Source organism: Podarcis liolepis (assembly GCF_965112155.1).
Source record: "Podarcis liolepis genome assembly, chromosome: 1".
NCBI classification, from domain to species: domain Eukaryota; kingdom Metazoa; phylum Chordata; class Lepidosauria; order Squamata; family Lacertidae; genus Podarcis; species Podarcis liolepis.
The window spans coordinates 45,020,840-45,046,948 of NC_139554.1; the positions used below are offsets into that span (position 1 = coordinate 45,020,840).

The window sequence follows — 26,109 nt, forward strand, 5'->3', positions numbered from 1 at the left end:
TTGTGTTTTGGCTTAGCTTGATTTTTTGCATGAGGTGAAAAAGTGACTTCAACTGCCTTTCAGCCCTTCTGAAAGAAGCAACTCTGAACTTTCTTCATCCCCGCCTCCACATCGGCACTCTCCCTGAGAGTTTATTTTTAGTTTTCTGAGCTGCAACCTTTGGAAAGCATGCCAGTGGTACACTCGCACACACCAATTCGGAGGTGAAAGTTACCCAACAATTTCTCTTGCTTCCTGTAGCAGCTTTCTCAGGATGAAACGTGCACAACCTGGTGTCATGGTGGTTCTTCGTAAATTTGTTTGAAGCTCTTTTGCAGGCAAAAGGGAGGGAAAAAGAGATCTGTGCCTGAGAAACCGTTTGCAGAGCAACTTCCTCTTTCCTGTCACTTCCTTCCAGGCAGTAAGATCTCCCTTACTTGCTGATTTCTGTTAAGTTGATAAGTTTGCCTAAACCTGATCTCCATGCCGTCGGCTGTTGGTGGTGCCACCGTGGTTCAAGAGACTGGGGCTGGGCAGGTTACCCGCCAGCATATGAGCACAACAACTGAACCAGGCGGAGGTCCAGCAGGGATCTACTCTGCTATCCTCAGCCGCAACCAGCCCATCATTGGAGTAAAGGAAAAGACCTTTCATGAGCTCCACAAGAAATGCCTAGAGAAGAAGATTCTTTATGAGGATCCAGATTTCCCTGCTAATGACTCCTCCCTCTTCTTCAGCCAAAAGCTCCCTGTCAAATTTGAGTGGAAGAGACCACTAGTAAGTAGGCTTCTTATCTCACGCAAAGTTGTTTTTATTTGATGTTTGCAAATGTAATAAAGACATTTTTCCGTTCCAAGTTTTTTAAAAAAGAAATCATAGATAGAAAAAATGATATCTGGGAAATGATGAGATTTTAAGAGGCTCCACATGCTCCTTCAACTGATTTACCCTGATTTATTGAAAAATCCCTTTTGTCAGGTATATCCAAATTTTCAGGGGGAAACACCATGATTTGTGTTGTTTGTGAGTAACACCGTGTGGGTTACACAAACTAAATGGGAATGCCAATAGTTGCAAATAAACAATAAACTCTACTGTGGACAAACCCTGGAAATTTAATCAAGAGTATTCAGTTAGAAGCATGCTGAAAACCACCAGAAGTTCAAGGCTGAAATGCACAAGATTTTATAATTTGTGCATTCTATGAAAAAAAAAATCTACAATGATTTGATGGAATCCAAGTTATACTCTAGTAAATAAATACACTAAAAATAGGGAGGACACTTGCATGTTGCAAAAAAATAGCTATGTTTCTAAATGGCAGTAAAATGCTATGGGTGACATATTTTAGTCTTATTTATTAATTTACTACCCCTTTTCCTCCAAGGTGGTATACATAGTTCTCCTCCTTCCCATTTTATCTTCACAACAACCCTGTGAGGTAGGTTAGGCTGAGAGACAGTAACTGGCCCAAGGTCACCCACAGGACTTCATGGCTGAGTGGGGATTTGAATCCTGGTCTCTTTATCAGGTACATGTTTACTCAGAAGTAAATTTCCAATGAGACTTACTCCTAGGTAAGCGAACATGGAATGCTTTTATTAGCAACAATCTTTTATTTCCTTAACATTGCATTTCATTTTCATTAAATAATTTATCACAATATTTATATAATTCCATCAATTTATATAATTGATCATAAACAAAATTACAGAGGTTTTGCAGACATTGCCAGTGCAGCTTACAATTTCTTTTAGTCTATAATTATCAAAGCGCACACTGTGTGGATCTGGGCATAAAGAGAATGAGCCTTGGCATTTTTCAAATATTATTATTATTATTAACCACAGTTTGCTTGGTTCAGGTGGCACATAAGTGTTTAGTTTAGAGTGACGTGAACTTTTTCAGCAATTCATTTCTGTTCTGTAGGAAATTTGTGAGAATCCACGCTTTATCATTGGTGGAGCCAACAGGAGTGACATTTGTCAAGGAGAATTAGGTACAAGTCCTTTCTTCAGAGCTGTTTTGTGTGTCTGATAAGTTTATTTAGCGAGTCCCTTTCCCCCCTGCAATGGCCTTTGGTTCCCAATTCAAATGTTGGGTAAGTGTGATTTGATTTACCCCCATGATCCTGATGTAGATCTTCATTCACCCCCTCTTTTTTCAAAAAACAAAACAAAACAATTTTTAATTGGTTTTTATACAATAACCATTAAACACTTATCTAGCAGTACAGCTAATAGTGTTTGTGAAATATACTCAGAGTCGCAAAGTGATTTCATGCTCTTTATTCAGCTCATAGTGGTGAGGAGGAATGAATGAAAGTCCCCTCACAGTATCTGCTTTATATACATTATTTACACAATGGGCTGCACATGATTGGCTAATTCCGGAATTCTACTGTAAGCCAATCAGGTTGTGGATTCACTTCTATCTGGAGCAGGATTGGGTGGTTCCTGCCAACCAATCATACTGCTGCATTGTTCTAGGACCAATCAGACTGCTGCATTCTGAATCCTATTGTTCTAGGACTAATCAGACTGCTGCAATTTGGATCCTATTGTTCTAGGACCAATCAGACTGCTTCAGTTTGGATCCTATTCAACTCAGTACATAACAGTTTGTTTTATCCATTGTCTCTAGACATACACTTGCACATTCAACATTCTTAACTCAGCCCCTTGTTCCCAATGTAGATCTTTATTTCCCCCTTGTTCTAATATAAATCATCATGCCACCACCCAAAATGGTGTGGGGTGCCATTTTGTGATTTGCCTCAGGTGCCAAAATGTCTTGGGACAGCCCTGTCCTAACTAATATATGCCAGTTAAATGCAAATTGCTCTGAAGACCAATTTTTTTTTGTAGAAGCACTAATCCTTCAGCAGCATATATTCTCTGTTCCTCCTAGTAATTTTGACACTTAATTTGCCCTGCTCTATATAATTCCTCTCAGGTGACTGTTGGTTCCTGGCTGCCATTGCTTGTCTCACCTTGCATGAGAAGTTGCTGTTCCGGGTCATACCACAGGAGCAGACCTTCATAAAAGATTATGCTGGAATCTTTCACTTCCAGGTATGAGTTGTTGATCAGACACAAGAAGATGCTGCCTTTTGCAGTTCAGCTATGCCACAGTAACCAGCAGCATGGAATAGATTAATAGGCACTGATATCGAAGGCCTATTTTAATGACTTATTTGCTGCTGCCACTTAACAAATCTATCTATCTATCTATCTATCTATCTAACAATACAATCACCTAACAAAGTCTAGCCCCAATTATAGTGAGCAAGCCAGTTCTTAATCACAATCCACACATCACTTTTTTTCTAACACACATATAACTGCAAATTATATCTATCTGTCTATCTATCTATCTATCTATCTATCTATCTATCTATCATCTTTTTCTCTCCAGTTTTGGCGTTATGGAAATTGGGTGGAAGTTATCATTGATGACCGTTTACCAACATATGGCAGTCAACTGGTCTTCACAAAATCCTCCCAGCAAAATGAATTTTGGAGTGCCTTACTGGAAAAAGCTTATGCAAAGTAAATATACTTTCTACACATTCCATTTCTGTATACTATATGCATATATTATACCCCTATTCAACTGTACATCTGTTTAAACTGAGGTAAATTAAATAATGTGTTATTCTTATAACAAATGTATATTAGTCAGGTGCATTTTGATTTTACAATAGAACAGATTCAAAAATGACCTATACCCCAATGAAAATGAATCATCAGAATTTATTTGGAGTGTTAATTTTGTTTTCTTGTTCCTTCTCAGGCTCCATGGCTCTTATGAGGCTCTCAAAGGAGGTAACACCACCGAGGCCATGGAAGATTTCACAGGAGGAGTAACAGAGTTCTATGAGATAAAGGATGTTCCTAAAGATATCTATAAAATCATGAAACATGCCTTTGAAAGAGGGTCACTCATGGCCTGCTCTATTGAGGTACATCCATTGAACCCATGCCTTTTCTGGGGTTAATTTCATACCACTCATATTCAGTAAGCATAAGACTGAACTGCCACTCCCATCATCCCAGGCCATTGGCCATGCTTGCTGGGGTTGAAGGGAGTTGTAGTTCAGCAACATATGGAGGACCAAATATTCCCCACATTTAAGTCTAAATTTGAGATACCATTTTAGTGCTCTTATGTCACTAGTAAGCACCACTGGTGAAAACATACATTCTTCTGTCCTATGGGCAAGAGGAAATAGAGGTATAAAAACTTGTTTTCCCAACTTTTATTAACTAATCTTGCTATTCTGCTTTATTTTTCATAATGCCTTCCTATTATTTTCCTCCCTCCCCACTTTTCTTTGTTGCAGGACAGTTCAGGGTTTATTTATGGCTCTGCTCCTGAAACTAATCTTGGATTATTAATTGCCCAAATGTTGAAGAATATGAATGAATTTCCAAATGACTCAGTCCAGCAGGCAGAGGAGATGACGAAACGGGTTTGTATTCCTTGCCAATAACCTAGGTTATTGCGTGCAAACAAATCGATTTACTCTGCTCAGTAAAATCCTATTAATATTCAATAAAGTTCCAGTGAGGCTTACTCCCAAATAAGCGGATATAGGATTGAAGCCTAACTGTGTGTTTGGCTTTGGGATTTGCTGCAGAAATCGTGGATTGCTGTGCAATTTCATTGTTCTGTATGGGACAATGACAATAAAGACATCGTATATCGTATATTGTAAGAGCAGTTTGCAAAGCTGCACATGGACCTTGGAGCAGGATGTTCTTCTAGAATATAAATGGCAAAACCTCTGTCTTATTGCCCTATTAGGAAACCTCATCTTTATCACGGGACATGCACATCAATTTGCCTTCTCCTTTTCAAGAAGGTGGAATAGAAGAAAACAAAACGGAAATGGGCAGAACATGTTGTCCTTTGAAAAGTTCCGCACATGACACCGTTCTTATTCTTAACATGCTTCCTCTGCATTTTACAGCTTGTGGTTCCAATGCTGTTTGAGAGACGCATGACGAATGGACTGGTGACAGGTCATGCCTATTCAGTTACAGCAGTGGAAGAGGTAAGTGTAGATGCAAAAAGTAAATGTGTTTTGCTAGGGTACAAAAAAATCATGTAGCTCACGTACACAAATTAAGTGGTTAAGCAACCTCACCTTGAAAAGAAAGGAGAATATATTCACTGGTGTCAGTCAAGATCAGAGGTTCAAATAAAGCATGTTTAGAAGAGAAAATGGGAAGATGTTAAAGGGACTCCAATAATGATAGCATCCATTCTTGTTTAAGGTGGAGTCTGTAAAAGGATGCATACTACACAGGCTGGTTGAATTAATTATGTTTTCCCCCCTTCCAAGATAACATTTAAAGGGGACAAGCTAAAACTCGTGCGGCTAAGAAATCCTTGGGGGCAAGTAGAATGGAATGGAGCCTGGAGTGACAAGTGAGTCAAGCCATTTGATTTTAAAAGATATTTTAATCTCACTTAATACACTTTGGTTCTTCTGCGTGTTTACTAAGAAAGGTAAATGTCCTTTTGTGTTCTGGTGTGAAATTCAGAAGTTAGTGATATATACGTAATTTCTCCAAAGATGCTTTAAAGTGTGCTTAACTGTTTTGAAAGAGTGTAATGCCCGGGTAAAGTGTCATTGGGTGAGTTCCTACCTGCAATGCTCATCACTCAGTGCCTGAACTGATACATTACCAGTGATGGCGCTTTTGTATTTCCTCATACCACTCAATGGCCTGTAGATTCAAGTGTGAGCCATCAAGTTTTGAGTAATCAAGTTATGTGACATGTTCACTGCTTTCCTAAACACCTGTTCTGAAAGGTAACTAAATGCAGTTCACCATTTGCTGAACAAACAAAGGGTAAACTTTTAATTTCTAGATCTAGCACAGAAAAGTTTGCATGTTGATTTATGATTTGAGAAGCGAAGCACATTTACCTTTTAAAAAATCAGTTGTATACTGAAAGTTTCTTCTTCATTATATTGCAGTTCAGATGAATGGAATGTTATTGACAAAGCAGAGAAGACCCGCCTACAACATAAAGTTGCAGAGGATGGGGAGTTCTGGTAAATATCCCATGTTTCTCTCTCTCTCTCTCTCTCTCTCTCTCTCTCTCTCTCTCTCTCTCTCTTAATATGCTTTTCCTTCAGTCCTATGTGTGACTCAGAATCTTCTGCCTTAGATTAGTGGTTCCCAGTGAGCTGTTTTTCCCCCAGAGCTAAGCCATGGAACCATGCTTTTGAAAATGTGGATATATCTATGGTAGTTTTTGTTATGTGAACGGTGCTACAGACAACCTAGGTGGGTTACATGGACCTCCTGCTGTCCGTGGACACCCAGTTGGGAACCACTGGTCTAGAGGCAAACCACAAGCCCTTCTCCAGATTAGTCCACTTCATAGGAGCCAACTCTTGGGGCTAAGGTCCCATTGGCTCCCCCAATAAAATATTTGAGGGGGCCGCCACCCCCAAGTTGATGGGCATTCAAATGATGTGTGTACGCAACATCATGTGAAGGTGAAGAAGAAGAATTTTATTATTTGTACCCTGCCCATCTGACTGGGTTGTCCCAGCCAGTCTGGATGCCTTACAATCAATGTATTGGGGAATTAAAGGTTTCTTCCATATTTTTTTCCTACCTCTAGGATGTCATTCCAAGATTTCCTCAGGTACTTCACAAAGCTGGAGATGTGTAATCTCACACCTGATACCCTGGTGGTTGATAAGCTTCAAACCTGGACTGTTTCAGTGACCGAAGGGAGGTGGGTGCGAGGCTGCACAGCAGGAGGCTGCCGAAACTATCCAGGTAAATAAAATATTGGTTGATTCGAATGGCATTACAGTGGTACCTAGGGTTACAAACACCTCGGGTTACAAACACTTTGGGTTACAGACTCCGCTAACCCGGAGGTAGTACCTCAGGTTAAGAACTTTACCTCAGGATGAGAACAGAAATCGCTCGCTGGCGGCGCAGTGGCAGCGGGCGACCCCCATTAGCTAAAGTGGTACCTCAGGTTAAGAACGGTTTCAGGTTAAGAACAGACCTCTGGAACAAATTAAGTTTGTAACCAGAGGTACCACTGTAAAATGTTTTAAAGAATCCTCTGATTAATCAGGCAGAATATTTTTTAAAAATAGGAGAAAAAAGTACTTATAAAAAGATCCATAACAGTGTCCGTCTTAGAAGAGGTATTCCTCTATCTCTCAAACACAGAAGGGGATGCCTCTAAAATGCTGCCTCATGCAATACATGTATGTGCTTTCTAAAATCAAGGACAGGATGCCTTTTCTTTTCAAACAGTTGTGTTTGGCCAGGTCATTTTTCTTCGCCTGTGTGTCAGAAGTGGTTCTTTGGATGGAGCAGAGCTGCTTTGCTCACTTCCTGGCGGGTGGTCAGTATTGTGCAAACTCATCAGTGCAGCCAATTCCGTGCCCCTGCCAGTGCATTTGCACTGCATTGACTTCCCATGCCATCTGTCCCTCTCCCTCCTGGTAAGAGACAACAACCCATCTTCTGGGAAGAAAACATAACAGCTCTGCCCCACCCAGCTTCTTCCACGTGTGCATGTGAGAGACAGGGGTCATACCCACTTTTGGCCACTCCCACTGCTGGCACGTGATGTAGAAGGATTGGCCAGGAGGGTATGAGGCCCTCTGACCAGAACAGTTTAGCCACCCCTGCTTCAAATGAGCATCTTATTCCAGAGAAGTGTGGAGAGCAAACATGGTGAAGTTCATAATAAAGCAGGTCTGTTTGCTTTGCCCAGAGAAAAGTCTACAAATACATTAAAAAATGCCAAATTTCATTTTCTGAAAGAATTATATATCAAAACTGGAGGGGGGAATGATTACCACAGGGACTGTCAATATACCGTAACTGTTTTGAGTGTTAAAATATTACTTCAAATTTGAATGTTTTGGGGTGGGTTGCAGACACATTTTGGACCAATCCTCAGTACCGCTTGAAACTCCTGGAAGAAGATGATGACCCAGAAGATGACGAAGTTGCGTGCAGTTTCCTAGTTGCGCTGATGCAGAAGAACAGGAGGAAAGAACGCAAGCTGGGAGCCAAGCTCCTCACTATTGGCTTTGCCATCTATGAGGTAGCATAGTTGCCACACTGCTGTGTTACTCGTCGCCTCAGTTAGAACTGAACAATAGAGCTGGTCAAGTTCTGGCCCCAGTGATATATGCTCCTCTCATAGCCATCTGACTGTATGTGAAGCAAGCTGTGAAAGGGGAATATAGCAGTAGTCTGCTTTTAAACATCACACTCATAAAACATGACATGAGCTACTTCAAAAATATTATTTTTGTAAACTGTAGACCCTTGCATAATGCCTATATAACAGCCTTTGCCAGCTTCATGCCCTCCAGATGTTTTGGACTAAAACGCCTATTAGTTGTGATGCGCTGGCTGGAACTGATGGTGAAAATTGGCCCACAACATAGAAGAAATCACACGTCCTTGTATAATTGTGGAATTAAAAGAATGGTTACCAGTTTACCTATCTACTTAGTGGTTTGTTGCTTCCCAAAGATTGGCTTTTAAGGCAATGTTTAAATCAGCTTCTTATTGATTTTGTCCCTTACTTACTAACTTTAACTATCAATTTGATTAATTTTGGAAAGAGCCCAGGACCACACACAGGCAGAAGCATTGTCTTATATACCTCCCTAAGTAAATGAAATATAGAAGCTGCTACTTAGATTTTCACTCAGCAGATGTTTGTCAAAGCTGTGAACTTAGGCTGTGGGTGGTAGATGTAAATAAATATGCAATAAGCTTTCCTCCATCCATTTCTAATGGAATTTCTATGTTGTTTTTATCCCAGGTGCCAAAAGAGGTATGAACAGAATGAAGAAAGACCTGGTGGAATGTTCTCAAATATCTTCTCGGTTTAACGTTCTCAAATATTACTGCTTTTATGCTTCTCTGTGACAGCTGTTTGGAAGTGTCCATTCATGTTTCTTAATAGTGACTTGCCACAAATGTGAAAAGTGGATTTGCACATATCTTAGACATTTGTATTTTTCCTGTGTAAGGCATCCCAAGCCATGCACTCAGATACACATGCAAGAGGTAATATCCAAGAGCACACATAAAAATATTAAAAGGGGAATGTGTTACCAGGAATGAAAAGTGTGGAGTATTATATGTAGAAAAATATCTGTATGGTTTCATTGAAAATATGAGAATATGTTTTATATGTAACTACATAGTATCTGGAGAAATCACTCAAGTAGAGATACAACCTGTCACATACTTTTAAATAAATGTCACCCATCATTTGATGGTAATGTTCCTAGATAATGTGAGTAGTTTACAATCCTAAACCACCCTTCAAGTTTCATCACATGGAAAGAAGGATTAAACAGGTCGTCTGTAGCCATCATGACTAAATCCCATTGAAACCAGCGGAAGCAGTTATGGCCAACTAGATCGGATGCAGGAAATTCTGATCTGGGGTTTCTTGTTTTTCTTCAAAGCATCTGCATTGGGCTTATTAATTTGTTTGGGGAAGTGAGAAATGGGCAGGATGGAATATTCAACCACCCAGAGCAGGTTGGCAAAAGTACAGCATCTGTTGCAACATCACTTTCCCAAGCAAATGAGCAAGCCCAAGTGTATGCACTGAATTAGAAAGAGAAGATCCTGATCAAATATCTTTACACTATATCCAGTTCAGCTCTTAGTCACATCTATCTAACCATAGCTGGATTGGGGCAATGTATTTAGGTGCAATACATTGCCAAGTGGTCAACGGAGCTTTGCTCTCTGTTTTTAAGCATGCCATTTGAAAGTTCTGGGGTGTACACAGTTTTTTTGTTCGGCAATTTATTGTTTTTATTTACAGATGCAGGGTGACAAGAAGCATTTACAGAAGGATTTTTTCCTCTACAATGCCTCCAAAGTAAAGTGCAAGAGCTACATAAACATGAGAGAGGTCTCCGAACGCTTCCGGTTGCCTCCAAATGAATATGTCATCATCCCATCCACGTATGAACCTCACCAAGAGGGAGATTTTATCCTAAGAGTTTTCTCAGAAAAACAAAGTCATTCGGAGTAAGTAGAAGATCCGAGTTTTGTATTCCAAAACATTTATAAAAATAGCATTATTATACTTTTTGAGTGTTTTGAGTGTTTCGTGTCTAAGAACACAAGAAGAAACCCACTGGATCAGATCTAAGGCCCATCTAGTGCAGCAGCCTGTTCTCCCAGGAGCCAATCAGATGCCTAAGGGAAACCCCAGAAGCAGGATCCGAGCACAACAGCCCTCTCTCCATGTATCATTTCCAGCAACTGGTATTCAGAGGCGTACTGCCTCAGGCAGTGGAGATGGAACAGTATACCCCCAATGAATTTGTCTTATTCTGTCTTAAAACCAACCAAGTTGGTGGCCATCACTACATCTAGCAGAAGAACCTTCCACACTTTAACTATGTCCTGTGTGGAATAGTGCTTCCTTTTGTCTGTCCTGAATCTTCCAGCATTCAACTTAATTGGATGGCCCATGATTTCCGTGTTATTCTTCTATTCTTCTTCTTCTTCTTCTTCTTCTTCTTCTTCTTCTTCTTCTTCTTCTTCTTATTCTATGATTTCAAATGTTATTCTTCACATATTGCAGATGGGGATGGCTGAGGCAAAAATGATTTACCTCAGGCAGGGGTAGGTAACCTTTTTTTTAACCTGAGGGCCACCTTGCCTTATAGAGAACTTTCCAGGGGCCACATGGCAGTGCCGGGTGGGGCAACAAGGGTGATGTAGCATATTGTAAAAAGTTGCACTACCTCTGTTGCCTCACCTGACAATGGCATGTGGCATCTGGAAGGTTCCCTATAAAGGAATGTGTCCTGTTGGCTAAAAAGTCACATGGAGTCAAAAGCCAAAGGTTTCTATACTCCCATCTCATTATCGGTAGATAATGTCCAGGTAAACAAGAGGTGTTATCACATTTCAAGGACACATTCCAGCCAGGCAGAACACTTGAAGAGGGTGTGGTAGACCAGGGGTGTGGCCTAAGGAGAGTCCTGAAGACCAAATAGAGCAACCTGAGGGGCCACATTTGGCCCCTGGGGCCTAAGGTTCCTCACTCCTGATCTAAGACCACTCCATGGGTAAAGTAATACTGGAACCAGGGATTTTGCTGCACCATCTCATTACACAAAGGCAGCAAACTCTTTGTCCCCCTGTCCATCATGCTGTGCTCTTTTGTTATACACCTGGATTAGAATGATTGCAATCTAAGGCTGCCATTTGATGCACACTTACCATTGAACACAGTGGAACTTGCTTATGAGAAAACATGAATAGAATTGTTCTGTGTACAAAGAAAGGCTGCTTAAAACCAAGCCTGGCTTCTCTTTTGAAATGTGTCATCATGCAGTGCTTTCCAAGCCAAGTAAAAAGATGCACATCATAGAAATATCTTATTCCTCTTCCCATTGTGTCTCCCTTTACTCAACCCTTTCAATTTTACAGGGAAGTTGAAAACAAGATTGAAGTAGGACATCTTTCTGTGAGTACATTGTCTTTGACGTTTTCCCTCTTGGAGCCCTTGGTTGATTTGTCAAATGACACGAAAGGTTATAACTGATGTCACTCTGTCAAACTCTATTGCCTGTTTCTAAACTTCATTGCAATTGCAATATTGCTGTTTGTGCTGTAGAATGGCTGCAATACCAGAAATGTACAAACTTGCCGTGTGCTTTTAAAACACACATATCAGAGTGATGAAAAAAACCCCTCAGCCTTCTTTGCTCTCAGCTTATTAATATTATTTTATTCACTGAGTGGGTGTCTAACTGACAAATCTGATGGCACCAGGGTGTGTGATGATGAGCCAATATGTAGACTGTGCTTTGTGAATTCACTGCCCTCTTTCTAACTGCCACACTCTGATTTGCTGCTGCTTCTCCACTTCTTCTTCACCTCTCTCTCTAGCCAATCATATTTGTCTCAGACAGAGCAAACAAGAACAAGGATCCGAAAGGTGATGATGGGCCTAAAAAGGACAAGGGGAAAGCAAACACAGATAAGAAAAAGAAAAGTGATGAGGTTTCTGTATCGGTCAGCATGAGGAAAGCTGTGTGTGCTCTAACTAGCATGCCCACGTGGCTGAACAGGGTCTAAACCTGGACACATCAAGCATGCGGCTTCAGATATAATATTTGCCTCCTTCGGAAAACATCTCCTTGGGAGAATTATTCCTTACAGAGGAAACAAACATAATGCTCATGACCTTGTTTGCATGTAAAGCTTAGTCAAACCATGGTTTAGCATGAATAACCAAATGTGCAGGTTTCCGGAGCAAAAGATTGTGGTGGTACAGCTGTGCTCCATCTCCCCCACCCTGGTTCTGCTGCTGCGATGCTACCTGAGGCTAAGTCCTTGTTTGACTTAGTATTACGACCAAACCCCCTTCAGACAAACCATGAGTGGCAAACCAAGAACAAATCTTTGGTACAACTCATAGTTTGTCTGGAGTGAGACAAACCATGAGCACAGGTTCAGGCATAACAGTAAGTCAAACCATGGTTTAGCGCCAGCAAGAGAACAACCAGTGAAGCAGAAACAATCCTTACTCTGGGAACCACGGAGCCTGGTGTTATGCATGTTTACTCAGCAGTAAGTCCCACCATTATCAATGGGAGTTATTCCTAAGTATGTGTTAATAGGATTGCAGCCTTAGAAAGTGCTGAGGCATCAAACAAAGCACCTTTGACAGGTCCATGGACAGAGTAGCTCCCCAAGAAGCAACCAAAAAGAGGAGGATGGGAAGAGCCCTTCTTTGGGGGGGGGGCTGACTTGGGACCTCTCCAGATGTCCTGCGAATGGTTTGGGGTAAACACATTGCTTTATTTCTGATCGGTGCATGTCCTGTAACTTCCTGCTGAAATCCTGTTACTTTTTATGCCACAAATGGCCTGGTTTATTTCCTGTCCCACTTTTATTGCGCTATAGTGACAGAGTGCCCCTCCAGCAATAATGTGGTAACACTGGAGAAGCATTGCAGAACAAGTAATAAAGCAGAATGATGTATGGATGATCCAGTATAAATCAACCCCTAACTCCCTATTATTGAGTTAATGGCACGTTGCAGAAATCACCCACCCACCCAGATATAAACTCAGAATGAAGGGGCCCTTGGACAGAAATCATATCCTATATAAGTATCATTTGGCTGAATTGCAAGGAAGCGTCCCAATAAACACCATCTTTTTTCGTCCAAAAACTCATTGATCATTAGTTTCATTTCAATCAATCCTTTGCATTTTGTGTCTTTGCAGCCTGCACAAAGAGATTCCAAGGAGAGTGAGGAAGAGAAACAGTTCAGAAATATTTTCCGGCAAATTGCTGGAGATGTGAGTACACAACTGCTTCTATTTTGTGTCAGACCAATACTGGCAACTTGTAAATAAATATATAAGTAGTTTATCCAATGCCTTAAGCTATGTAAAGCTAATTGCAGAATATTTGAAAGTCTGTATCCATCCTGTCAGTGCAAATTTAGGGCTGAATGAAAATGGTCCCCCAAAATTATCCACCCTATTTGTAGGTGGCAAAACTGGGGGTGGCACAGCTTCCCTCTACTCCTGTTCCACCCTTACAAAGGAAGATGTTTAATTTTCATAACTCCAGCTAAATAATCTAGATACAGTCTTCAAATTACAATGATTCAGACTATAACTATAAACTCTGAAGTAGCCTAACATTCTGCTGGGTGTGCTAGTCTGAATTGTCACAAAATATTTTTGTGTGATAAAATGACCTGTCCTTAACAGAGCAGCTTAGTTTCCAATGTACCCACTGTCTCTTGTCATACATCTCTGGTTAAATGGAATTTCATGTTTGAGGTAAGCTATATGAAGGGACACGGGTGGTGCTGTGGGTTAAACTACAGAGCCTAAGGCTTGCTGATCAGAAGGTTGGTGGTTCGAATCCCCATGATGGGGTGAGCTCCCGTTGCTCGGTCCCTGCTCCTGCCAACCTAGAAGTTTGAAAGCACATCAAAGTGCAAGTAGATAAATAGGTACCGCTCCGGCAGGAAGGTTCGCCAGAAGCGGCTTAGTCATGCTGGCCACATGACCCGGAAGCTGTACGCTGGCTCCCTTGGCCAATAAAGCGAGATGAGCGTCGCAACCCCAGAGTCGGCCACGACTGGACCTAATGGTCAGGGGTCCCTTTACCTTTATAGCATATCTATATACACTGATCCAGTTCACAAGTTCACAAACAATCATGAGGGTTATTGGGGTGAAAATTCCTCTTCTACACAACTACAAGAATACATTGGAGCACTGTCCTCTTTTCCATCTGGTTATCCTACACAGCCTGCTCTAATTTTGAATTAGGCCACCTTCTCCGTCATGTTTGAAATTCACTTTTAAGTGCCTAAGTACATTTCCTTTGTCCACATCTGCATGCACACATTTCTGCTGTGGAAAGAGATTGGACCTGCCATTCTTGCAACTTTTTACTCCCTGATTAACTTTACCACTTTCTTGCCCCCTTCTTTTCCTCACAGGACATGGAGATCAGTGCTGATGAACTCCAGAATGTCCTCAACAATGTTCTGAAGAAACGTAAGCTTGGTTTCCCTTTCCGTCCTTCTATTCTGCCTGCCAAAAAAATTACCAAACTCTGGGGTTTTGCATGTGTATCACTTCTTTGCTTACATATTTATTTATTTTTTAAAAAAATTAAATTTCTATACTGTACCGCCCTTCATGTGAGGATTGCAGGGCAGTTTACAATAGAAAAAACACAAAAATGCATATTAGCAAACAAAAATAATACCTCCCACAATTTAAGAGACCATAGATTGTTTAATGATATAATGTATTTATGTTTACACTTTTAAATGTAAGTCACTTGGATACCTTGTTAATGAGCAACTAATAAATCATCATCATCATAAGCCTTATTTGAAGATATTTTTAAAAATATGGATGAAGGTCTTCCAGAAGAGTAATAAATTCCTCTTAGTCAATTATACGATGTCTAGGCATCAGTTTTCAAATGTTTAGAACATTCTTCTGTTGCCAGAATCTTAAATCACCTAATAGTTGTGAAGCATTGGTTGTCAGTTTGTTTTTATTATATGGTGCCAATGACATCGGTGACAATCGCAGACTTAACAGTTGCTGGTGTTTAATCCAGACCCTTAAAGTAGTTGCTATAGATCAAAGTACATTTGGGCTATGTAAGGAGTTTCTTGGTCTGTGCCATAATAAATCCCAAGGTTTGCTTTTCAAGCAGACCTGCTATTAGTCATTGACCCGATTAACTGACCAATAAAACATGTGCAATTATATATTAATGTTTATCTAATTTAACCCAATTATTTCAGACCAGGACCTGAAGACAAAAGGGTTTGCGCTGGAGTCCTGCCGGAGCATGATTGCTTTAATGGACGTATCCTTTTCAAATCTTGCACAATCGCTTCATATTGCAATACTGCTCCTAGAAGCATAGAATTGTAGAGTTTGAAGGGGCCGCTAGGGCCATCTAGTAGTTCAACTCCCTGTAATGCTTCACTGTGCCTTATCAATGGGTAGTCAGGCCATATAGAGGTATTGAACAGGGAGGAGAATTCTGCAAGGAGCTTCCGGAGCTGACAAGAGCGAGAACTACCTGCAAGCTTGGCTCAAAGAAACAGTAACCAACTGAAATTTAGTACAGTGGTACCTTGGTAGTGGAATGCCTTAGTTGTCAAATAAATCGGCTCTCGAACGTCTCAAACCCGGAAGTGAGTGTTTCAGTTTGCGAACATTTATTGGAAGCTAAACGTCTGACGCGGCTTCCGCGGCTTCCGATTGGCTGCAGGAAGCTCCTGCAGCCAATCGGAAGCCACGCCTTGGTTTCCGAACTGTCCCGGGAGTTGAACGGAATGGAACAGATTAAATTTGAGAACCAAGGTACGACTGTATTTACTTTATCATATATTTATAATTATAATTAATAAAAATATATACAAATATTACTTTTGTTATAAACATCTGTCCTCTCTAGTTTTGTGCTATGTCTAAAATACCACTGTTACTGATTTATAGATAGGGGGGGGTGAATGATTTGTGGTAAAAAAAAGCTGTTTCTCCTCTTATTGAAGAAAGTCAGTCAACTAGGTGGCTAAGTAGGAGATTTTATTCACTTTTTCTATCTCTGGACATTAAATCCTTCTCATTTGGAGAAGGATTCTACACCCCCCTCAAAACAAGTCAGACTTTGTTCACTGTATTTACTTTTTATTTTTAACTAAACAACATCACAGACAGATGGTTCTGGGAAGATAAACCTTGATGAGTTTCGACACCTTTGGAATAAGATTAAGAGCTGGCAGGTATTCTTTGTTTCTTGCATATTTTGAAAGATAGAGGGTAAACTAGCTTGTGAATGTCAAAGTCTACACATAGCACGCCAAAATTGAACCACAAAAGATGACTGGGTTCCTCTCTACATCATTTCATTCTTTTGTTTCATTTTCAGACCATTTTCAGACATTATGATACTGATCAATCAGGAACTATTAACAGCTACGAGATGCGTAATGCAGTTAACGATGCAGGTATCACACAGTGATCAATGCGGGATATTGCTTAAAGAGCATTTTTATTCCTATTTTGTCTTTGATAAAGTGGGTTATATCCAACTGTCATTCTCAGATTAGACCCATTAACAAAGACCTACGTTAGATATGTCCATTAATTTCAATGGCTCAACTCTGAGTAAGACTTACTTTGATTCAACACTATGCTTTTGTTTTAGCAGGAAACATAAAGAAAGGGGACCTGGGACCTTCCAGAAGTTTCTAGACTAAACTCCTACCTTCATTTACCATTGGCCAAGCTTATCTGGGGCTGGTGGAGTCTGGAGTTTCCCATTACTTATCCAAGTGATATTACCTTTAAAAAACGGTCAGAGAATAGACAAAAGCAAATTCCTATCACCCAGGACATTCCATTTTGTTTCTCTCCGCAGGGTTTCACCTGAATAACCAGTTGTATGACATCATTACAATGCGATATGCTGACAGAAATATGAACATTCAGTTTGACAGCTTCATCTGTTGTTTCGTGCGACTAGAGGGGATGTTCCGTGAGTATTTATTAAAATGTATTTAAAATGGTTTTATCCAAGGAGTGCCCAAGGAGGTTAACTCGGAGTGTAATAAGCTCCATACCACATGGAAATGTTCTGATTGATTCCAATGCATGCATGTAATGCAGACAGTTGAGATGTAAACACTCTTCACAGCCAGGAGGCCTTTCTGGGTTTTGGAAAGCTTGCCTTCAGAATCATTCCAAACTTTCCTTGTTTGTGTTCTAGCTGCTGGTTCATTTACTTATCCTCTAGCCTTTAGAGGCCCTAAGTACTTAAAAGGTTTTGGTGCACCCATATTCAAAATATAAACACGTGAGCCTTGGTGGACCAAGTGGCATTAACTCCAAGATTAATGTGTATTATTAATTTATAAATAATATATTTGTTGTTGTTGTTGTTGTTGTTTTCCTTTTTATTGGGGAGGTTGCCTTTTTCCTCCAGCTGCACCATATGGTCCACGGTAAATCTGGCAATGGAAAATTTATGTGGTGCCCCCCTTCCCTTGATGTCCTAAGCCAGGCACAGGCAAACTCCGGCCCTCCAGATGTTTGGGACTACAATTCCCATCACCCCTAGCTAACAGGACCAGTGGTCAGGGATGATGGGAATTGTAGTCCCAAACATCTGAAGGGCCAGAGTTTGCCTATGCCTGTCCTAAGCACATGTTTATTTTGCTTAATGGTTAATCCAGCCCTGCCTCAGCTCAACACCATACCAAGGAAAAGAATGGGGAAAAGGCCCTAGAAACAAGCAGTATGTCCATATTGACTGTTAATTTTTTTAACATTATTAATCTCTTGAGAGGAAAGGGCAATCCTCAAATAAAATTATTAGAAATTGCTATGCCATTTTTTATTCAAATTTTGTTTTTTTTGTTTTTGCCATTCTGTTTGAAGATTAGCTTTCAAATATGGCAGCTATCAGGATCTTCCAAGCTTACTAATATCATTGCCGATATTTATGAATTCCTAGCACATACATCACACTGTTCAGGAGATGACTGGTATTTGTTTCTAGCATTTGAAACACTGTAGTTCTTGAAACCTCACAATTCTGAGGGCTGCTGTCTAGTTTGCTAGTCGGAATGCTCTATATTTTACATGGATTGACCGTATGCTTTTTTTCCTCATGTCCCCTTAGGTGCGTTTCATGCCTTTGATAAAGATGGTGATGGTATTATTAAACTGAATGTCTTAGAGGTAACCACTTTTACTTTGTGTTGTACTTCAGTTTACAGCTGTACTGCTCCAATTTTTCTCCTTAATGATGGGGCATACTAAAAAGAATAGGAAGACTGAAGATAAAATCAGTTTGGGGGCTGATTCTCATGTTGCATTTCCTCCTAAATGTATGTATGTATGCATGCATGTTTGTATTGTGCACCAATACAGAGGTATTGGGAGCAATAAATAAACACCACCTTTTGTGGGTTTAGCAAGCTCACACCTTTTTTGCACCATAACACTCACTTTTTTCCTCCTAGAAAGTAAGGGGAAATGTCTGTGCGTGTTATGGAGGAAATGCCTACGGGTGGCATGCCTACAGATTTTCCTCCTCTAAAAACTACGTGCGTGTTATGGTTGGGTGCGTGTTATAGAGCGAAAAATACGGGTAATTTTAAATCTGACCCAATCCCTGTTTACTCAGAAGTAAATCCCACTGTGTTTAACGGGGCTTGCAAGTGGAATGATGAACTTAGGAAGGTTACACAGATAGCCTAACGATTGTTTTGCACTTTAAACATTGCTGTTGTCACTTAACATTTCTCCCTTCCTTCCAGTGGCTGCAGCTAACCATGTATGCCTGAAAAACATCACTTCTGTTTCTGTCTTCCGTCTCAAAATTGCACCTTGTCTTTTGAACTGAAAGCAGCCAGTCCATATTCACTTGCAAGACAGGGACTTCTGCGAATCTCCATCCTTTAACAGCTTAGATGGCGAGGGCAGCACAACTCGAGAGGAACATAAAGAATCAGCATCTATCTCCCTTTGCCAAGTGACAGTAAATTGAAAATGTACTTTTCCAGTTATTGATAACTGACACCAGGACGAAGGCATATTTTGCATGAGAAAGTTGCAGCCATCACTGTGGTGGGAAATGCATTGTTCTAGGGCACGCTGGCAATTCTTTACAGCAGAGATGGTGGACCTCGGGCCTGCAAACCTGAATCTGGGCCTCTTTATCCAACCCTTGGGTTCCTCGCCTCCACAACATGCCTCAGCAGCCCTGCTCCATGCTCTGTGCTCAAGTGCTTTTGCCTGGCTGGAATATGCCTGTGAAATGTGATAATGCCGCTTGCTTGCCCGGATACAGCATGGAGAAATGCGTCTTGAGGATGTGTGTTGAAACTTCTGGCCCGCATTCTTGAAATGTAGATGCTGTATACAAAGGTAAGAGCTGCCCCTGTTACTCTGCCCACCACTGACATGTAGACCCAGGTGGGTTTGTTTTGTTTAAAAAAGGTGGTCCTCCCTCCTGGCATTGCAAACACATTGCAAACAACAAGTATTGTTTTAAGCTTGAAATATTTTGCAGTAAGAGATCCTAAGGGGCCAGGAATCTTGGACAAGTTATCATTATTAAAACAGCTATTTCTAAAGTGACCTAAAAGCGATGGATCTAGTTTTTAATGGAATTCAGTGTTGCACTAAGGCAATTGTTCCATCAGGGAAGCAATTTGGCTTGCTACCTATGACAATTCCCTCCTTTTCTTCTTTCCCACACTCAAGCCAATCTCAGAGGAAGGGCAGTAGAAAGAAAATCTCTGTTGGGCAAGCAGAGGTCCTTGTGCAAGACTGCTGGTGACAGGACTCATTAGTTGAATCCCACCCAATGTACTTGAAAAGAACGCGCCTCTTAATATTTAGCTGTGTGATAAACGTTTGCGTACTTCTCTTTGCATCCTGCAGTCATATCTAAGCTACATTATTCCTGTGGCCAAAGCTTCCCACTCCAAAAGGATCATTCAGTAACCAGATGTTTGACTGCATACAGTTGAGTACATTTGCTTACAGCACTAACCAGGCTGTTATCTAAGGTGTGGAACCTCAGCCTGGGGGCTAAATGTGGCCTTCTAGATCTCTGTATATGGCCCTTGGAATTTCCCCCTGGTCACAGCCCTCTCTAGCCCTGCTTCAAACTCTGATTTTGCCTGCCTAGAATATGTCCTTGAACACTGATGCCTCATGCTGGTGGCTGGAGGACAAAGACAGGTGCGTGAACATGTGTAGAAACTAACTTACTATACAAAGGTAACATTTACATGTTTCTCTGCGCATGTTTGCCTCTGGCTCCACCCTCCACAAGCCTGTGGTGACTCTCTGGCTGAAAAAGCTTCCCCATTCCTCCTACAGGGATCCTGGCTGAGCCTGTAGTCTTGCAAATCTTCTAAGGCTGCAGAAAAATATGCTCCTCTAAGCCACATTATGTCTTTTTTCAGGTCCAGGCTTAAATATTACACCTTGGGGAAATTGACTGACTTAATTCAATGTTGGTTCTCTTGCAAGTAAAACCTATCACAGACAGCTGCATCTCCAATATAAGCAATTTTAGGCTGCTTCACACAAAGCTTTTTCCTACACAGTAACAGCTTACATGGCGAGAGATGGTTTAAAGCGTCTGGTACTGCATGTGTTTGACAGACACAGCCTCCCTATTACAAAAATACCTTGTGTAGAGTGGTTTCATTGCTGAATGAAACTTCTTAATGTATAAATTAAAACTTGTCTAGATGTGCTGGGTTGAAATTATGATGATGTAATACAAGGGTAGGCAACCTAAGGCCCGGGGGCCAGATGCGGCCCAATCGCCTTCTAAATCGTGTGGTTTTACATGAGTAGAATGTGTCCTTTTATTTAAAATGCATCTCTGGGTTATTTGTGGGGCATAGGAATTCGTTTATTTTCCCTCTCCATAATATAGTCTGGCCCACCACATGGTCTGAGGGACAGTGGACCGGCCCAAGGCTGAAAAAGGTTGATGACCCCTGATGTAATACATCTGAGAAAAGCTACAGAGCGTACTAAGGCTACAAAGGTATCTAGACAGCCACAAGTGGAAATATTTTAACAGTGCCATCCAATAAACATTTCTGCTTATATTCTGAGTTGCTGTCATCTTTGGTGTCAGCTTTTGAGAATAAGAACAGCCCTGCTGGATCTATAGTCCAGCATCCAAATCAGACCAGTAGCCATCTGGATGCTCATGGGAAGCCAAGAAATAGAACTTGAACATAATAGTCCTCCCTTCCCAGAGTTTCCAGCAGCTGGCATTCAGAAATATGCTGCCTTCAACCATGGAATAAATAACAGTAGGGCCATCCTGACTACTACCTATTGATAGTCTTAGCCTTCATGAACTTCTCCAATGCCATCCAAGTTGGTGGCCATCACAGTCTCCTCTAAGGAGTGAGTTCCATAGTTTAACTATGTGCTTTCATTTATCTGTCGAAAGATTCTTGCCAAATCCCACATCAAAGAACCACTTTTCTGCTCTTTCTACCCACACAAATCATCCCAGCAAGCCAGCTAAAACACTTTTACAAGTATCAGAAGTGGGATCAGAAGAATAAAGGCCACACCATATTTCTCTTGGTACAAAGTAATTTTTATTGTCTGTTTTGTTTTTTACTTCACAGCTTTGTAGTAAAAAAAAGGAAAGGAAAGACCAAGTCACTTTGTGCATATGAGCCACACAGGTCATCCAACTGAAACAAAATGAGTTGCGAAAGCTGCCAATACATTTGTTATAGTGTGTATTACCGATGCAGTTTCTCAACTAGTATTACTCATGGTCTGTTCTTGAAGAATTACTGTTCTTGCCTCACAAGGTATATTATATAATTTGAGACATCCTAGTTGCGTTAAGATCATAGCACTGCACATGAAGGAAAATGAGAAGTTTGTACTTTTGTCATACAATGCTATGTGAAAGCCATCCTGCTAGGACCCTAAAGATCTAGGAAGGGCAAGTTAGCTAGCGGTTGCATTGCTTTCATACTGATCTTTAACTAACTGCCACTCAAGGTGTAAGAGCTCTACAAATATGAATCTAGAACTTGCATTTTTAAAGACAACCATAAAGCTTGAACATAGGCTTATAGTCTACTTGACATTTAGGATAAAATCCAGAGCCATTAAGATGGGAGTTTAACTACTCAATTCAGGTGGGATGTGGACTGTCACTTTTGTGTTTTGATTTAACATTACAGAGGTCTATTCCTTCGAGCCCAAGTATTTGTCTCAAGGGGCAAACAGAAGCTGGGGTAGCCAATGACATTCAGTTGCATTTAACGGCACAAAAGAGGCAATCAGCTGAATAGCTGTGCCAATTCCCTGAAAGGTGATATGCAAACCATTCCCATGCAGCATAGCTGCAGCACACACCAAACACACACTTGCATCCAATCAACAAGATAAATGGCATTTAAAAAAAAAATCTACTGCATTGGGAAACGGCACTGGCAATGCAGTCCAAATTCAATTCAAATGCAGCAACACAACAGCTTACTCAAACAGTAACACATACATTAACACACTTTCCACACAATTCAAGAACACTCCACAACTCCCCCTCTAGCCACTTCATTTCTATCTATTTCCTTTCCAAGACTAGTTCCCCGCCCCCCACAAAAAAAATGCACAATGTTTCTCTTTCAAAATTTTCAAGATAATTTCAACTTACATGTGGAATGGTGCCAGAAACCCAGAACCAAAAACGTGACGGAATACATCATCCTGATGTACCCATTTCACCATTCCTACAATTAACAAATTACTACTATCCTTTCTGTCTCCATGCTTTTGGCAGAATCTGAAGGAAGACCCTCAAGAGAACAGAACCTCAAACCAAAAAACTAAAATATTCCTGAACTGAAAAGAAAAAAAAATACAATCTGAATGAAGAAACTCTGCAGTTCTAGGGAGAAATTACTACAGTGAACTGAAGCAACGGGACCTTCTATCGTTTTATAATAAATTATGAACATGTGACATGGTTTAGAACAGTTCTTCTCAAATAAAGACAAACATATGGAACCAACTTTTGTTAAGACATGACTCAACCTTATTGCTAAACCAATTTGAAAATTATCTAAGGCAGTATTCCCTAACATGGTGCTTTCCACTTGTTCTAGACTACAATCATCCCTGATCATTGGCCATCTGGCTGGGGGCTGATGTTGCAGTTCAACACATCTGGAGGGCACTATGTTGGAGAAGGCTGATCTAAGCATCCCAAAACAGATTAAAGGAAAAACTGTCTCAACATTCACCTTAAAAACACACACATACCTCTTATCTACTAAAACAAACAAGAACGTAAGTAAATAGTGCAAGTTGTGCATCACTTGCAACAATTTAGTAAAACACACACACACACACTTAAGAATACATTTTTGCCAAAAAAGTTACCATCCTCTTCCAGTAAAGAGAAGAACCTTTGAGGACGATGCAAAATTAAAATCCATTCACTGACTAATCCTCAAGACAAACACTGCACTCCACATAATTTTCTTACACTCTCCCTGGCTCTGCAATTTCATTCCAATCACATTCAACTAAGGAAGATATAAAAACAATCCTTTTTTAAAACACACACACACACACACACACACACACTTACGTGTTCCCATCTATGGACTGAATGCGCTAACAATCTGCTCACTTTATTATTTATTTCTGATGGTCTCATTGTGAGAAAAGCTCTCAAAAATGGCAAGAGAAAACAACACACCTCAGAAATCTCCCGCAAACAGATTGCAGGTGGTTACCACTATTCATTGAAAAGTTTCCCCCTCTTCAACAACAGAACCCTAGCAGCAAGCTGGTTTGAAGACAGTTTGGACATGTGTGAAAGGCAGAAGGAGAACACTGTATCTTGAGACAGAGATGGTGATTTCAAAGGGAGAACTTGTTTCACTTCTCTGCTAGCACAATTTCTTAAGATCATGGAAGCCAGATTTGTAGGTATTGGGGTGGGGGGTGATATTCCTTTGATGGTCTGTTTCACTCATCAAAAAGCTAAGGCTTAAAATGCAGTAAGAATACTGGAGTGTGTTCCAAAAGTCCTTAATATCTCCAAGTTCTTTGGCAAGCTGAAATGCAATCTCCAGCTGTAGGCCTGTTCTATATCTTATACCAGGCACCCCCAACCTGCGGCCCTCCAGATGTTTTGGCCTGCAACTCCCATGATCCCTAGCTAGCAGGAACAGTGGTCAGGGATGATGGGAATTATAGTCCAAGACATCTGGAGGGCTGAAGGTTGGGGATGCCTGTCTTACACCAAGCTGCTGAGAACACTTTCCCTATGGGAGCATTAACTTTCACTTTTTAAATGCTGATTTCAAACACACATTGCTCTTTACATATGTATGCATAATCTGAATTAAGAAAACTGAAACAAGACAAGACCTACACAGCCAGACAGCTCTAGATTGTTATTGAGAATTCCAGTTTTCCTCTGAAACGATCCAGAAAAAGACTGAAGCCAATGAGAACAAAAAACACTGGCTGAGACCAAACTTTATGAACCAAACTAGGAACTGCTGCCTCAAAAAAACCCCAAACACCACTGCGCGTATGCACATTTCTTTCCAATGCACATGCACACCTTTCATTTCTTTGCATTGTGACTACTGTTTTAAAATTGCATTAGTTTCTCAGGTTGCTACTTCCGTCATTATGCACCAGACGGTGGCAAAACGCACACACACACACACACACAAAATACTCTCAGCTTCTGCTTGGGCTCCTTGGACTTCACAATTTTGCATTTTACACCCCACAGCATTTTCTGTTGCATGGTAACGTTCAATCATGTAGTCATCAGAAACAAAACCAGATTATAGTAGGAGGCGATGGCCATCCAAAAGCTGCATTGAAAATACAGGATGCTGGACAGAAAGAAGTGGACACTCCAAAAACTCAGCAATTTAAAAACACCACAAGGTCATCCATTTACAAAACAAGCTCTTAAGAATCAGGGGCATAGTCCCATTAATGTGGTAAGAAAGCACTGGATGCAAACATACAGATAACGAATGTTTAAAAGCTGAAATCATTATCCGCAGTCGTCTTTTTGCATCAACGTGCTTATCAATATAAAAATAACAAAAAAGTTCCATTAAATCGGTAATACCCCCTAAGTTATAAGAGTACACCCAATGAAATCAATGGACTGAAGTTACTTCATTGATTTCAGCAGGTCTATTCAGAGTTAGAGTAACATTAACTATCACCCAGTGTGTTTAGAAAACAGCTATTTTGCTGTTTAAGCAATGCAGTATGTTGCACCTCATCACAAACCTCTTTGTAACAGATACAGAGAGGTACAAGGACTGTGGCAACTCACTGCGCAGGTGTGGCATTTGGAATTTAAGATAACCCACTGAAGATCAACCAAAAATAAAAAAGGAATCCATTTCTTCTAATATTCCCCATTAATATCTTTCATCGAAAGATCTTATAATGAAAGGAAATAGAGAGCTGAATGCTTTGTTGGTATTTCTAGTCTGAGTTGTTGTTTCTTTATTTAAATTGTTTAAAGCCAGAAGTGTAAAATGCCTGGGCAATCCTGCGTACAACATAAAAATAGATGGCTCAACAGTGTTTTTTAGGCACCAACGTGAGTACTAATAAAGGCTTAGATGTGCACAATGTACTTCTTTGATAGGATAACAGGAATTTTTTGTTTGTTTCTGCTAACAAATTAAAACAATTTGTTTGGTCTGAGTCTGTTCATCAATCCCTTCTCTACAGAGTTGCAAGCAAAATGCTGTCTCTGTAGCAAAGAAAGAAAGAAAAGAAAACGGCCCACGTCCTTTTTGCAGTCCAAATATAAACTGAAGGTGGAAAAAGGAGAGGGCAAGAGGTGGACAAGGCATGGAATACTTCCAGTATATAAAAGGTACTTCCCAATGTGGGAGGCAAAAAAAAACAAAACACCTTCATGAGTCGACCTTGCTATCTTCTTCGGCATGTTTTTCAATATGTCCCACAGCATCCTAGAGAAAGAGAGATAGATT

General features: G+C 40.6%; 2 protein-coding genes across 7 annotated transcripts in view; one reads left to right on the forward strand and one right to left on the reverse strand.

Annotated features, from left to right (window-relative positions):
- Window positions 1–20: 20 nt before the first annotated feature.
- On the forward strand, window positions 21–21,184 carry CAPN3 (calpain 3). Of its 2 annotated transcripts, XM_083507285.1 has the most exons (23): window positions 21–756; window positions 1,909–1,978; window positions 2,935–3,053; window positions 3,397–3,530; window positions 3,775–3,943; window positions 4,325–4,453; window positions 4,955–5,038; window positions 5,330–5,415; window positions 5,972–6,049; window positions 6,628–6,788; window positions 7,916–8,085; window positions 8,818–8,829; window positions 9,841–10,049; window positions 11,466–11,502; window positions 11,928–12,041; window positions 13,274–13,348; window positions 14,512–14,569; window positions 15,337–15,401; window positions 16,258–16,326; window positions 16,473–16,551; window positions 16,965–17,081; window positions 18,228–18,286; window positions 18,868–21,184. In XM_083507285.1, exons 1-23 carry the CDS (start codon window positions 463–465, stop codon window positions 18,892–18,894), a joined length of 2,415 nt encoding a protein of 804 aa, XP_083363411.1. In that variant the 5' UTR covers window positions 21–462; the 3' UTR covers window positions 18,895–21,184. The 2 variants fall into 2 exon arrangements, with proteins under 2 accessions (XP_083363411.1, XP_083363412.1); XM_083507286.1 differs by lacking the exons at window positions 21–756; window positions 1,909–1,978; window positions 2,935–3,053; ... (8 more) ...; window positions 8,818–8,829; window positions 11,466–11,502 and having other exon boundaries at window positions 9,841–10,071.
- Window positions 21,185–21,670: 486 nt separating this feature from the next.
- The window catches only part of ZNF106 (zinc finger protein 106), a 44,311-nt gene continuing 39,872 nt past the window's right edge, over window positions 21,671–26,109 (reverse strand). For all 5 annotated transcript variants that reach the window (XR_014526796.1, XM_083505667.1, XM_083505669.1 and 2 more), the window contains one exon: window positions 21,671–26,088. Coding sequence is in view for 4 of the 5 variants with exons in the window: in XM_083505667.1 (XP_083361793.1) it covers window positions 26,032–26,088 (57 nt within the window). In the remaining variant the exon portion in view is untranslated. The remainder of the gene's footprint in view (window positions 26,089–26,109) is intronic.